Source organism: Hipposideros armiger, unplaced genomic scaffold (assembly GCF_001890085.2).
Source record: "Hipposideros armiger isolate ML-2016 unplaced genomic scaffold, ASM189008v1 scaffold_232, whole genome shotgun sequence".
Lineage (NCBI taxonomy): Eukaryota > Metazoa > Chordata > Mammalia > Chiroptera > Hipposideridae > Hipposideros > Hipposideros armiger.
Window position 1 is genome coordinate 31428 of NW_017731582.1, and position 13695 is coordinate 45122.

Here is a 13695-nt window from a genome sequence, read left to right on the forward strand (position 1 = left end):
GTCCTTACTGCTGTTTCCCTAGGAGCTCTGATCTCTGTTTCTTACGGCACAGAGGCCCTAGATAATGAATTGTGGGACATGTCTAAGTCCAGCTGTCTCAGGCTAGGGGTACCCTCTTGATTACAACTGCTGGCTTTTGCCCTTGCTGTAGGACCTCACCACTGAACTCAGCTGGGAGCTGACCATCCCCCCAGAAGTACAGCGCATTGTCAAGGTGATCGGGAAGCGCAGCAGCGAGCACGTGCACTCCCAGGGCCGCGTGATGGGGGACCGCAGCGTGCTCTACAAGGTAGGGCACAGCCAGGGCTTAAATCCTAGCTCCAGGATTTGGTAGGTACGTGACCTTCAGGGAGTCACATATCGAGCCTTAGTTTATTGTCTGTGAAATGGGCACACCATGCCCCCGTCCTAGGGTTTTTGTGATGATCATGCGAGGTACTCGGCTTAGCCCAGTGCCTGGCTCGTGGCCACCACCCAGCAGATATTAGCTGCTGTTATTATTAATGGTAGCTCTGATAGAACTCTCTGGGCTAAAGCTCAGTTGATCCATCAGAAACTCCTCCTGTGTGATCCAGCGCTCTCATTAGTGGTAAAGGGAGGCCGATGGAGAGGTAACCAGTGGGCCGCAAAACTGTCCTCTGAGAGCATGTAGTCATTGTAGCAGTGGACATTAATGACAGCCGGGGGCACAGCAGAGACCGAGTTAGGGAAGGAGATGGACTAGAACAGGGTCACGCGACCAAGGAGCTCGCCGGGGAAGCTGCTTCACCAGGCCTGAGGCAGAGCGCAAGCCTGCAGTCAGACTGCCCAGGTTCCGACGTGGCTGTGCCACAGACTAGCTGTTCATCATGGGTACGTTCTCAGGCTTCCTAAACTTCTGTTCTCACCAGCATAGTAGGGATAGTCACATCTCTGTCGTAGGATTGTTTTGAAGATGAATGATAGCACGTAATGTGATCAGAGTGGGGCCTGCCACACGGGTAACATTACCGTTCGTGCTGTCGGCTTGCAGTCTTCATTGTGGATGCCTTCAATGTGGCTGCAGTCAGGTTTACTTGTTCAAAGACCAAAATAATACAAATTCTAAAGCACATTTTGACTTGCGCTGGAAAAAATATTCACTATGTAATTTTACCGATACAAGGTAAGATTTACTAGAAATCTTGTGTTTTCATCTGTTGAAAGAGTAGTAGTCTGGAGTAGGGCTTTTTGGATTCCTATTCATTATGCAAACTTTTTAGGTCAGTCTTTTTTAAAATAAACTTTTTTGGGGGTTAATTTTAGATCTACAGAAAAGCTGCAAAGATACTGCATAGCATGCCATATGCCCCCTTCTAGTTCCCCTAGGGGACCACGGTGCATCTGTCTGAGACACCAGCATTGCTTCATGGCTGTTCACTAAGGTCTAGTCTGCATTTGGGTCCCGCCAGCTTTTCTGTCCCAGGATCCCCACATGCATTTAGTTGTCAGGCCTCTTTGGTTTCCTCTGGTCTTGGACAGTTTTTTAGTATTACCTTGTTTCTCATGACCTTGATCGTTTCGAAGAGTCCTCGGGTGTTTTGTAGAATGTCTCTCAATTTTGGTTTGTCTGATGTTTTTCTCATGGTTAGACTGTGGTTATGGGTTTTGGAGAAGGAAGATCACAGAGGTGAAGTAGCAAAAAAAAAAAAAAAAANGGGAACAGACAAGTTGCTGTCCTTTTGTTCTTCAGTCTAGTTGTGGAGGACGTTGCTTCACTGGCCCATGTTGGCACCATCATTGCGCTCTTCCCGCATGAGGCAGATCGGTCACCGGCCTCTGGATGGCCGCTCACAGCGGCTCTTGGCAGCTCACACCGGCTGCCGGCCACTCACGGTAGCTTATGGCAGCCCACTGCAGTCTTCGCCATCTCTGGCGGCTCATGGCAGCCCAGCTCCAGGTTGAGCTAAGATGTTGTTCACCATCTTAGCTGTAGAGGGCAGTGTCACTGACCCTCATGTGGGATCCGAACCTGGGCTCTGCTGCTCAGAGCTGGTGTTCCAAGCCAACTCTTAACGCGCCACTCAGCCGGCCCCAGTCTAAATTTCATTTTGTAGAAGTCTGTCAATCAAGCATTTATTAATTCACACTGGTTATTATTGAATACTGCTGCAAATTTAGATGTTTACCTTATTATAATTTTACTAACTTCAATCATGTTTTCCTTTTTCATTTAAGTCTTGCTTCCTCCTGTTCTGTAAAACTGACATTCTATTCTAGTTCTTGCACAATTACCAAAATTATTTGTCTCTCTTAAAGCAAGAAGGCTGCAAAGCACATTTTTCTTTTTTGTTTTAAATTCTTACCATATAAACCACACTATTATGGGCAAATAACCAATAATTGTGGATTACAAATGACTATCATATTACTAAATTGAAGTAGGCTTCTACTTTATTTCCTCATATTCTTGGTATTAAAATAAAAATCTTTGTTCATTGTGAATTACCAAAAAGGAGCTGCTCTCCATTTGTAGTATTCAGTGTTGCATTTAGGAGTTCCCACAAAATATACACTGACTATTGGTCCCTGTAACTTTGTAAAAGCTCAAGAACAGACTGACCTCTTTTGGCTCCTGGGAGCTAATAGCTATGGTTTATTCATGTAACTCTTTCTAAATACACAGTACCTATTAGGATTTATTTCAAGCAACTCTGTATCAGATAGAATATTTTTTAAATAAAAATGTCAATATCTCTTGCTTTTGAGGTTCCTGCAGTGACATTAACCTCTTCTTGTTGTTGGTTTTAGATTGAGGTATAATTCATAACCACTAAAATATATACATTAAGTATCTAGCTCAATGACTATTGTATCTCCATGTAACCATGACTTGTGTCAAGATACAGTACTTTCCAGATCCCAGCAGGTCTCATGCTTCCTGCTAGTCTGCACTCCCACATTAAACCATACCATTCAGCTATGGCTGCTGAATTTTTTTTTCTTTCATTGCATTTCCTGGAACATGACTATATCAGATCTTTCATCAGTTTTAAAATTTTAGTTCTTTGCCTGGTCACTTGAGATTATAAGGGAACTAGTATTTTAAGTCTTGCAGTTAATAAGTCATAAAATTACTATTCTTTAGTTTCTATCTGATTTTCTGGACCAGAGTATTAGAGGCTTATGTTTCATCTAGAAGACTGTTTTAGTCCCGTATTTATACTGTTTCTTTTGTTATCTACTCGTAAATTTCGAATGTGGATGCCATTCCAAATCTTTGTAGCAACACAAGAACCTCCGATACTGAAATTAATGTGGTATTTATAAAGAAGCTATCTAGAGTGCTTTCTTCAAATCTATGAGCCAGAAATATTAAAAGTTTATAATAAATGAGTTTAGGTATAGGTGCAAATCTCTGTGATAGTTTGCATTTGTCTTTTTATTATTTTTCTCTTTTCCAGCTGCAGCCAATGGAGGGGAAAAGAGAGGAATAGGAACATTTGATCTTTTATTATTTCCTGAAACCTCTCCAAGAGAACCTTTGCTGATTAATTTTGTCCTTCGGACAAAAAAATTAATGTCTCAAGAACGACTACAAAATGCTTGCTTAGTCTCCAAATATCTCCTTGGGGCTCTGCTTTAGTACCCTGAAATNGGGTGACCAGTTCTACAGAAAAATGCCACACTGAGAAGAGGGGAAGGGAGTGGGATACAAATGAAAACAGGGTGGTTAAGGAGGGTCTCACTGAGAAAGTGACACTTAAGTGAAACTGGAAGGAATGAGAAAGTGAGTCATATGATATTTGGGGGAAGAGCCTTCTGGATAGGAAAGCCAGAGCATTCCTGGAATGTTCCAGAAACAGCAAGGAGGAGAGTGTGACTAGAACAGGGTCAGTGAGGAGGAGAGTCCGGGTTGCTGAGGTCAGAGAGGTGACAGGGCCAGATCACAGGCCATCAGTCTGGCTTTTATTTTGAGTAAGATAAAAAGCAACTGGCAAGTTTTGAGTAGAGAAGCGACAAAAATGACTGAAGTGTAAGAGGCTCATTTGGCCTGCTGTGTTGAGACTAGACTGTCGCGGCCAAGGAGTAGAGCAGGAAGACAATTAGGCTAGCGTAGTAATCCAGGAGAGATGTGGCGGCTTAAACTGGGTCAGTTGGGGTGGTGAGAAGGTATCCGATTCTGGATACTTTTGAAGGTGGAGCCAATAGGATATGTTGATGGGAAGGATGTTTGTGTGTGTGTGTGAGAGAGAAAGGCGTCCAGGTCCGATGACCCTTCAGAAGAGGGTCTGATGGCTCAGCGGCTCCAGGTCTAAGACACTGACACTGGAAGCCTTGAGGGGGAGCAGGTTTTAGCAGGAACAGAACAGGAGTTCAGTGTGGGGCACGTCAAGTTTGAGATGAGACATCTAAGAAGAGATACTGAGCTGGCAGTCTGTTGGTCAAGTCTGGAGTTCAGGGAGAGGTCTGGCTTGGATATGTGAAGTTGGGCATTGCCAGCACCTAGAGATGGTGTGAAACCATGAGATTGGCTGAGGTCACATTCTCAGGAGAGCCTGAGAAGGCATGGCCAGGAAGGCAGAAGGAACACCAGGGAGCTGGTGTCCTGGACGCCAGGTGGGGGAAGTGTTTCAAGATGGGAGTGATCCCTGGGTCACATGGTACCAGTAGGTCAATTACGGTAAGAACTGAGACTCATCCGTTGATAGGGAGGACGCCGGTGGAGAGAAAGAGCAATAGAACAGTGTCCTTAGGTCAGTGAGTGGGCACACCTGGATTGTATCTCGGTGTCTGAGTTGAGCAAGTTGCTCAAGTACTTTAAGACCTTTCACCTATGAAATGTGGGTAACAACAGCTACTTTGCGAGGCTGTGTGTAGGATTCAGTGAAATGATGTTGGCCATCACCCGGCATGGCAGCCAGCACCCAGTGGACGCCACACGGGTTCAGTGGTGACCAACTCTAAACAGGCAGCTCTTCTGCCCAGAAACCCGATTCCCCTGCAGGGCCAGCGAGCTCCTGGACGGCCTCACGGCCCAGGGATCCCCGTGAGGTGGAGCTCACGATGTGCCGTTGTGGTTCTGAACGAGCTGTTTCCTCCTCCTCCCCAGAGCCTGAACCCCAACCTGCTGGCCGTGGTGACAGAGAGCACAGATGGACACCACGAGCGCACCTTCATCGGCATCTTCCTCGTGGACGGCGTCACTGGGCGCATCATCCACTCCTCTGTGCAGAGGAAAGCCAAGGGCCCCGTCCACATCGTGCACTCTGAGAACTGGGTGGTGGTAAGAGGCCGCCGGGGACTTCCCAGCTCAGGGAAATGGCTGGGCCCTGCAGCCAAAGTCCCCACATTGAAACCAGCTGCTGCTTTTTGTTTTCAGAGGATCCCAGATGCCTGGATGGCAGCAGGGAGTGCTGGTTGGGGGTTAGGCTTAGGAATCAGGTGGCCTAGATTTGTTGCCAGTGCCGTCATTCCCAACTGTAAACCTTGAATTCGTCATTTAAGCTCTCTGTGTTGCACCGTCTGTGAAATAGGGATAGTAACAGCCACCTCTAGTCTAGTTTGGAACGACGCCTGACTGTAGTAAGCACTCACATGTTAGCTATTGTTATTCCAACTTCCAAGAACCATGAGAAGATTTTTTTTTTTCTTGTTCAACTTTGGGTAGCCGAGAGAAAACCACTCTGAAAGCCAGTAAACTTGTTAGCAAGGAAGAAACCCAGGGTGCAGGGTGGTTCCTGTCTATCCTCAGCATGTAGCTAATGGGAGAGGTGCCGCCCATGTAGTTCCCTGTCCAGCTGGACCAGCCGCTAAGCCCCGGCTGTCCCCTCCCTTGGCAGTACCAGTACTGGAACACCAAGGCCCGGCGCAATGAGTTCACCGTGCTGGAACTCTACGAGGGCACCGAGCAGTACAATGCCACCGCCTTCAGCTCCCTGGACCGTCCCCAGCTGCCCCAGGTCCTCCAGCAGTCCTACATCTTCCCCTCCTCCATCAGTGCCATGGAAGCGACCATCACCGAGCGGGGCATCACCAGCCGGCACCTGCTGAGTGAGTGACCGGGGAGGGCCTCTGGGGCAACCGGGTTCCCTTAGGCAGCTGCACTGAAGGTCAGAGCTGGGCGTGTGCTGCTGGCAGAGACATGTCTGGCCACCGTAAGGGAAGGTCAGCGAGGGGGGCTTTACGTCAGCAGCAAAAGGCCCCAGTCTGGCTTTGCCACCATGAAAGATGACACCTCTCTCTCAGTCCTCATTTCTGATGAACCACTTCCCTTCCCTGTTCTGCATTTTCATCTCGCTCAGAAACTAAGCCCCAACAGCATTGCTCAGACGGCCTGGTTTAGGGTCTCATCCTTACGTAGTCCAAGCCCAGGACGTAGTGACTGTTTGACAAGCTGCTCTGTCTAGTTGATTTTACCAAAGCTGTTTGGGACTTGGAGCTTTGCTAGGTACTCGGCACTACTGTTTTATTTTGAAATGAGGACAGCCCTCTCGGCTGAGTCCCAAGTTCAAACCCCACTGTTCCTGAAACCAGCGGGGTCTCCTGCCCTCCGGCCCTCCCTGGCCCTCCTTGGCCATGCTGCAGCAGCGCACACGGCTCGTGTGTGGCTAATGGAAGAAGCCTCGCTTGGTTGGGGCGGGGTATTGGAGGGAGAGGAGAGGGATGAAGAGATCTAAGTGGCCTTCCATGCGCTTCTCCCATCATTACCCGTTTCTTGGTTCTAGAACTTTATTACCTGAAGCCTCAGGATATGTGAGGGAACCAGTGTCTTAAAAAATGGGAACCTTCCTTCAGACCCATGTGTGTTATTGGATTATTGTTTTGGGCCACTTAAGGGAATCTCATTGACCTATTTTTTTGTTTTAAACCCAATTTTAAATTTCTGTGATAATGACATTTTGGTATCGAGCCCTGATCTGGGGTTGGATCAGTGTGAACATTCCTTTGACTTCCTTCTGTGCAGTTGGGCTGCCTTCTGGAGCGATTCTGTCCCTTCCGAAGGCCTTGCTGGATCCCCGCCGTCCTGAGATCCCAACAGAACAAAGCAGGTGAGACCCTCGCGGGCGGTGTGAAGGCTCTGACCGTGAGGAACTTAACCCATTGATTAAGTTGGGTCCTCAGTCTGCTCCATGTGCTGTCCTGCGCTAGCGGGTAGGGATACAGCAGTGAACAAGTCTGAGAGATACGTCTGCCCTCACGGAGCTTACATTCTGCCTGGGGAGATGGACAATAACTAAGATAAACTGTTAGTTTACCATAAATCCTGAGGGGGAAAAGGGAAAAAGGGTCAGGGGCTATGAAGGTTTGGGGGAGGGGGTACGCGTGGTTGAACTTTGAGAGGATGGCCTGGGAAAGCCCCGCTGAAATGGTCACTTTTGAGGAAAGTGAGACCTGAAGGAGCTAAGGAGCTAGCCTTGTGGGTATCTGACAGAACTTCCAGCGGAGGGAACAGCCAGTGCAGGTGCCCTGAGATCATGTCTGGTGAGCTACAGGGAGGGTGGGAGGCTAGTGGGGCTGGAAAATCTGGTGATGGGGACACTAGGAAATGCGGTAGGGGACGTGATAGGGGCTGGGTCGTGTGGGGAAGTCAATAACTTGTCATTGTTAGTACTAATTTTAGTAATTTCAGCCATCATCTCTGCATATTTTCTCACTTCCATCCCGAATTCTCTTCTCTTAGGGGAGTGAGGATCTGTCTTTGTACATGAGGCGAGAGGAGTATGGTTTGTAGATGGGGAGAGAGAGAAAAAAAAAAGGGGAGAGCGGAGGGAGAAAGTTGAAGCCTGGGAAAAGACACAGGGGGATAAGAGAGTTTTTAAGAGGAGTGTAGACAGAGGCACCCTGGAGTAAAGAGCAGGCAGTGGCCTGGTGGCTCAATGTTTTGGTGTTAAAATGACCTTGACTGCCCTTCGTGGTGTGTAATACTGGTTGTATGTTATTCGTTTTTAGCTTTAGAACAAGGTAGGAATCCAGACCTCAGTCTCCACACAGCTTGCTTGCTTGCTTGCTTGCTTGCTTGCTTGCAGCCTTCCTAACATTAGCTACTTAATTTTTAACTACCTAGAGCAAGTAAACTTTGAAGGAAGATCTGAGGCTAGATGTGTGGCCTGGAAACCTCCCAGGACTCTGCAAGGGCAGCCAAGGGATCCCCTTACAGCAGTTCTTAATGCCGGCTCTGGCTGATGTTTTGCAGAGAGGAGAACCTAATCCCGTATTCTCCAGATGTGCAGATACACGCAGAGCGCTTCATCAACTATAACCAGACAGTTTCTCGGATGCGTGGTATCTACACCGCTCCCTCAGGCCTGGAGTCCACTTGTTTGGTGAGTGGAGCCCACGGCCACCCTGCGTGGCAGCTGCTCTTGGTTTCACCCTTGGGAAAACAGCCGAGGAATCCCATTTCCTTTCTTACCCGAGTGTGAGGTTGTGACGGGTCCCCGGCGACCCTTCTCACGCATTTCTCGTCCCCTCCGCCTTCCAGGTTGTGGCCTATGGTCTGGACATTTACCAAACTCGAGTCTACCCATCCAAGCAGTTCGATGTCCTGAAGGACGACTATGACTACGTGCTAATCAGCAGTGTCCTCTTTGGCCTGGTTTTTGCCACCATGATCACGAAGAGACTGGCACAGGTCAAACTCCTGAATCGTGCCTGGCGGTAAAGGCCCAGGATGCACTGCGGGAGAGCAGAGCCAAGGGGAGTGAGGCTCAGCACAGGAGCTCCGGCTGCGGCCCCTCAGGGCGGTGCAGGATGCGTGTTGGGCACTCATCTCAGTTACAGCTCGTGAGGAGGAAGGTGGACTGTCGTAGAGACTCCTTTTGGGGCATGTGTGGTGCAGACTCGTTGGTGGGTGGAGGCTGAACTCACTCTCTCAGCTGAGAATCTCAGAGCATCTTGACGGACTTTTCCTCTGAAGTCTAAAGGCCATTGCCTTGTTTCCTTTCTTTGCCCATCTCTGAATGTTGTGAGGGGTTTTTTTTTCCTGTTTTTTTTTTTTATTTTTATTTTTTTATAAGACCTCCAATGGATTTTTCTCTTTTCTGAGGCCTGTTCAAATTGACTTTGGTTTGCCTTGTTTCCCAAGTTTAGCTAGAAGTCCTCCTGTTTCCCTGCTTGCTTCAAAGTCGGAAGGGAACTCTTCCTGACAACTCCGCCTTATAGGTGCATTTGCTGGTTCGCGTCTGGGAGAAAGAAGACCCAGCCTTCGCTAAAATTCGAGGAGGATCCAGCCTCTCATGGCTTCTCGCCAAAGTAACTCTGGGTTGTGGAATCTATTTGGTGTCAGACTTATTTTAATGAAGCCTCTAGTTTATCAAAAGCCAAGGGTGTCACTAGCATCTTGGTTTGTGGTCACTGCCCATGCTCTTCACCTAAGGTGTGTCCGAGGGGAGGCCTTTTTCATACTACTGAACAGTTTGAACCTTGAAGAGAGGTGTCAAGGGGTGAGAGCACCTGTCCGTTCCACAGTACCTCATACTCTTCTCACTCACAGGCTGGTCTAGCCATCACATAACCTAGTAAGAGAAAGGCGTCCTGCTTAAGAACCTCATTATTTATTTTTAGCTTGAGATATAAATTAATGTGTGGGTCACTAGATTTCTCTTATAATGAGATTGTAAATCTTACGGATCTTCAAAAAATGGAAGCAAGGGGTAGGGATAGGAAATTGGCATCTTGTGGTTGAGGCCCTGCTGACTGGCTGGGCTGTTGTCTCTCCTCCATATGAAAGATGTCCTAAAATTTTTTCCTTGTCCATGGATTTGGGGAATGATGGGGTTTTTCTTTACTGTGAATGATATATACAGAGTAGACCTTCACTAGCCCTGTAAGGGGAGAGGCACGCTCAAGTGTCTGAATAAAGGGAGTGACGAATGACACTGTTTAAGTCCTTTTTTCTGGTTTAGGAACATCACTTTGAGGCCTACTTTTGCATTGAGGGGACAAAAAGCAGTGCAGAAATGGTTTTTTAAAAAATGACACTTTTTGTCTTTCTGTGGTCGTATGCTGATGGTAGATGATGGTAGATGATGGCAGAGAAGAAAAATAATTTTACTTTAATAATAAAATTGTGAAATTGATTTTAATGAATGAATGAACATCTACGATCTCCAGACAAAAATAGGCATCTGTGCATCTTGACTCAAGGAATATTGTGCTTAAAGTGACCTGGGAGAACGGAAAAGGTGTAAGTTAAAGGAATTCTGGCCTAGTTTTGATCTTCTTGGGCATTATCTCACCTTGGTACAAAAAGCACTTGGGGCAGCTTACACAAACACCAATGATACACAACGAAAATTAACAAGGTGAAGACAGCAACAAGAGAATGAAAACTCAACAGGAGATTGGTTCAGACACAGCTGTGGTGGACTCCCCATGTATATATAAAATCCATCACTCCTTCAAGCTACTGGAAAATCGATCCCTAGCTTAAGCCAAACCAGCAGAGAACTAGCTCTGTATCTAGATTGAATTTGGGGGGCAGTATTTTGTCATAGCCTGTCCTCAGGAATGGATTTTAGAACTTGGTGCTGGATTTATTCTAGAGATGTTAAGGCCATTGTTTATCATATGTAGAAGGCCAATGAGACGTTTCCTCCTGGGCTCAATATCAGGAATAGTTGTGTCTTAAGTCACTTTAAAAAATCTTTTTTCCTTGATTTTAAATAGAACATGCATATTGTAGAAAAATTTAAAATACAAAAATTAATGTGGACTAGTACTAATATTAATTACTCATGGACATTGTCGGTTTAGTGTTCTTATGTACAAACTTTCTTAATGGGATCATGCCCTTCTGGCACTTGTTTTTTCAACTTATGCATTTTAAACATGTATTCGTAAAGAGGCCCTAAGTCAGCGGTTCTCAACCTTCCTAATGCCGCAACCCCTTAATACAGTTCCTCATGTTGTGGTGACCCCCAACCATAAAATTATTTTTGTTGCTACTCTATAACTGTAATTTTGCTACTGTTATGAATCGTAATGTAAGTATCTTTTTGTTTTCCGATGGTCTTAGGCGACCCCTGTGAAAGGGTCGTTTGACCCCCAAAGGGGTCGTGACCCACAGGTTGAGAACTGCTGCCCTAAATCCTTTCTGGAACAAATTAGGATAGAAATTTTAGATTTGTAATTTGACTGCCCATCTAAATTGCTGTTCTTTTAAAAAGCATATTACATAAGCTACAATGATCAGAATTACCCCAAGACTTAAGCATTGATTTCTGCTCATTTAAAATTTTGTTTTTAAGTAATGAATCTATTGTTTCTCTATATCCTTTACTTGGAATGCTTTCTTCCCTTCTCAGAATCTGGCTGGTCTCAGATCTAAACTCCTCCATAAAGCTTTCCCTATTGATTCTGGCTACCCAGAACTTCCCAGTTCACTGGATGCTAACCACACAACTTCCTGAATGATGTATCTCGGCACTTTATTATTTCAATCATTTTGTGTCTCCTAGGGATGGATAAACTGTTTTCTGACTTCCTCATTACCTTAAGCATGATGCTGCTACTTGATCAATAGTTCCCCAAATGGATAACACCTTCTTCGTAGAAGGCTTAGGACATTTGTCCCTAGTTTCTTAAATTTCTAGTGCCTCTTGGTGACTTAGTAAGGAACTCTTATGTTGAAATGCCAAGAGATAGTCCTACTCACCTTTACCGGTGTGCCCTGCCTGGAACACAAGCTCTGACAAACCCTATTATGATACTTAAATGCTCACAAGATCATATGGGAAATGAGCTTTGTGGTACCATAACTTCTATTTTAAAAGGGAAAGGTATCTTTTTGGTATTATATTTATGTGTACTTACACAAACAAAATAAAAAGAACTTTGATTACTTAGACTCAATGTCCAAATAGGCTCTAGAAAACACTACTCTTTATAACAACTACCTTAATATTCAAAAACTGACTATTATTCCATAAAACAAGGCAGACAATATTCTGGGTGCTTCTGTTTTTGTAAAATGTAAACTGAGAGGCACCATCTGTGGTTTCTATTATGAAGGAGATACTGGTACTTCCTGTGAATGAACTTCAGTGTTTGTCACCATCTTATTTTAAAAGACTAAGTTAAAAAAAAAAAAGCTATCAAAAAATTCCAAACAAATTAAGATTGAGTCTTTCCTTCAAAAGCTCCCCAACCCTCTATCTCCCAGAGATAACGAGTGAACAATTTGGTATGCATCTCCAAACCATATAATGTTCTGCAACTTGACTTTATCATTTAGTATATCATGGAGCGCTCTCCATATTGGCAATATGGATCTCCCATACCCCCTTTTATGGTCACAAGGTTGGAATTCTTGCGTTACTCCATTAGAGATTGTTATGAATTGAATACTCTTTCAGGGAAGTCTATCTTGTATGATGTAGCCCATCTTTCAGTAAGGATTTATAACATAAAGGATGTGTACAACCTGCCTCCTCATTTTTCAAGCAGTTTGAGTGTGATGTCAGTTGAGACCGAACTCTAAGCGAGAAGCCATTTTTTCACTGGCACTAAGGCTTATATATTTACATTTCTGACTCATGATACAGAGAAGCTGCCTTTTCAGCACAGAGGCAGAGGGCATTTAGGAAGATATCTTTGTAAAATAAACACAGATTTATACTGAAGCATGCTCTTGTCTACGATCGCCTAATACGCAATCTGAAAGAATGAAAGCAGAAATACATTTCAAAGGCACACTTACTCATATAAGCTCCACTGTATTCTGTATGGTTTTGGTGACATTTTATTTCCCACGTGCTGTTGATAAAATAAGCTAGACTAGAAACTGATAACCGGAAAGCCAGTTTATTGATTATAATGAAGGCTATAATTGTAAAGAGAACAGCATACTTATGTCTGCTAGTTGGAACATATGTTCTCTCTTATGAAAAAGTCTGGATAATAAGTTTACATGCTATTATAAGTTTGCTTGGTTATGATGGGAGTTAGAATAGGAGGTGTGAGATCTTATGTATATTTTTTACTATTGGCATCCAGTAAAAACAGTATTAGGATTTATGTGCAAAAGAGGCCAGGACATTCACTGCCAGGTGGCCAGAACAGCCCCTCCTTACCCCCCACAGTACTAAAGGAGACAGTAATATAATTTCACTCCACTCTTCCTAGCCTATGTATACTAATTTCCTCTTTACGTGCCTATTACATGTCATTATACTGCTTTCCTAGTCATAAAGCAAAGTATTTTCAAATAGTTTTTTTCTTTTTATTTTAATACAATGTCAGACTTATAGAAAAGTTACAAGAACAGTACAAAAAATTCTCAGATACCCTTCACTCAGATCCCCCAAATGTTAACATTTTACCACATTTGCTTTATCCTTCTCCCTCTTGTCTTTCTCTCCTCTGATGGTCCAAAATTTTGCTGAGTATAAATCCTAAAGGATGGCAAACTGCAGATCTGAGTACTATAAAACTCATTTCTCAAAACAAATTTCTTGTAATATATCTTTGAACTTATGTAAGTAATATTTGGTGTAAGCTGAATATCTAAGCTTCATAAACAAAACTTTTGTAATATATCTTTGAACTTTGTAAATTTGGTTTAAGCTGAATAACTGTATCTAAACTTCATTTTTTTAAAAAAAAAGATTTTATTGGGGAATTGGTGGAGGGGAACAGCGCTGGGGAATCGGGGAAGGGGAACAGACAAGTTGCTGTCCTTTTGTTCTTCAGTCTAGTTGTGGAGGACGTTGCTTCACTGGCCCATGTTGGCAC

At 44.7% G+C, this 13695-nt stretch overlaps 1 protein-coding gene across 6 annotated transcripts in view; it reads left to right on the top strand.

The window, feature by feature from the left end:
- Positions 1–10046, top strand: part of EMC1 (ER membrane protein complex subunit 1) — a 31250-nt gene extending 21204 nt beyond the window's left edge. For all 6 annotated transcript variants that reach the window (XM_019654897.1, XM_019654900.1, XM_019654899.1 and 3 more), the window contains 6 exons: positions 152–289; positions 5072–5245; positions 5802–6012; positions 6926–7010; positions 8156–8285; positions 8444–10046. In XM_019654897.1, the coding sequence (XP_019510442.1) occupies positions 152–289; positions 5072–5245; positions 5802–6012; positions 6926–7010; positions 8156–8285; positions 8444–8623 (918 nt within the window). In that variant the 3' untranslated portion in view covers positions 8624–10046. The remainder of the gene's footprint in view (positions 1–151; positions 290–5071; positions 5246–5801; positions 6013–6925; positions 7011–8155; positions 8286–8443) is intronic.
- Positions 10047–13695: the final 3649 nt, after the last annotated feature.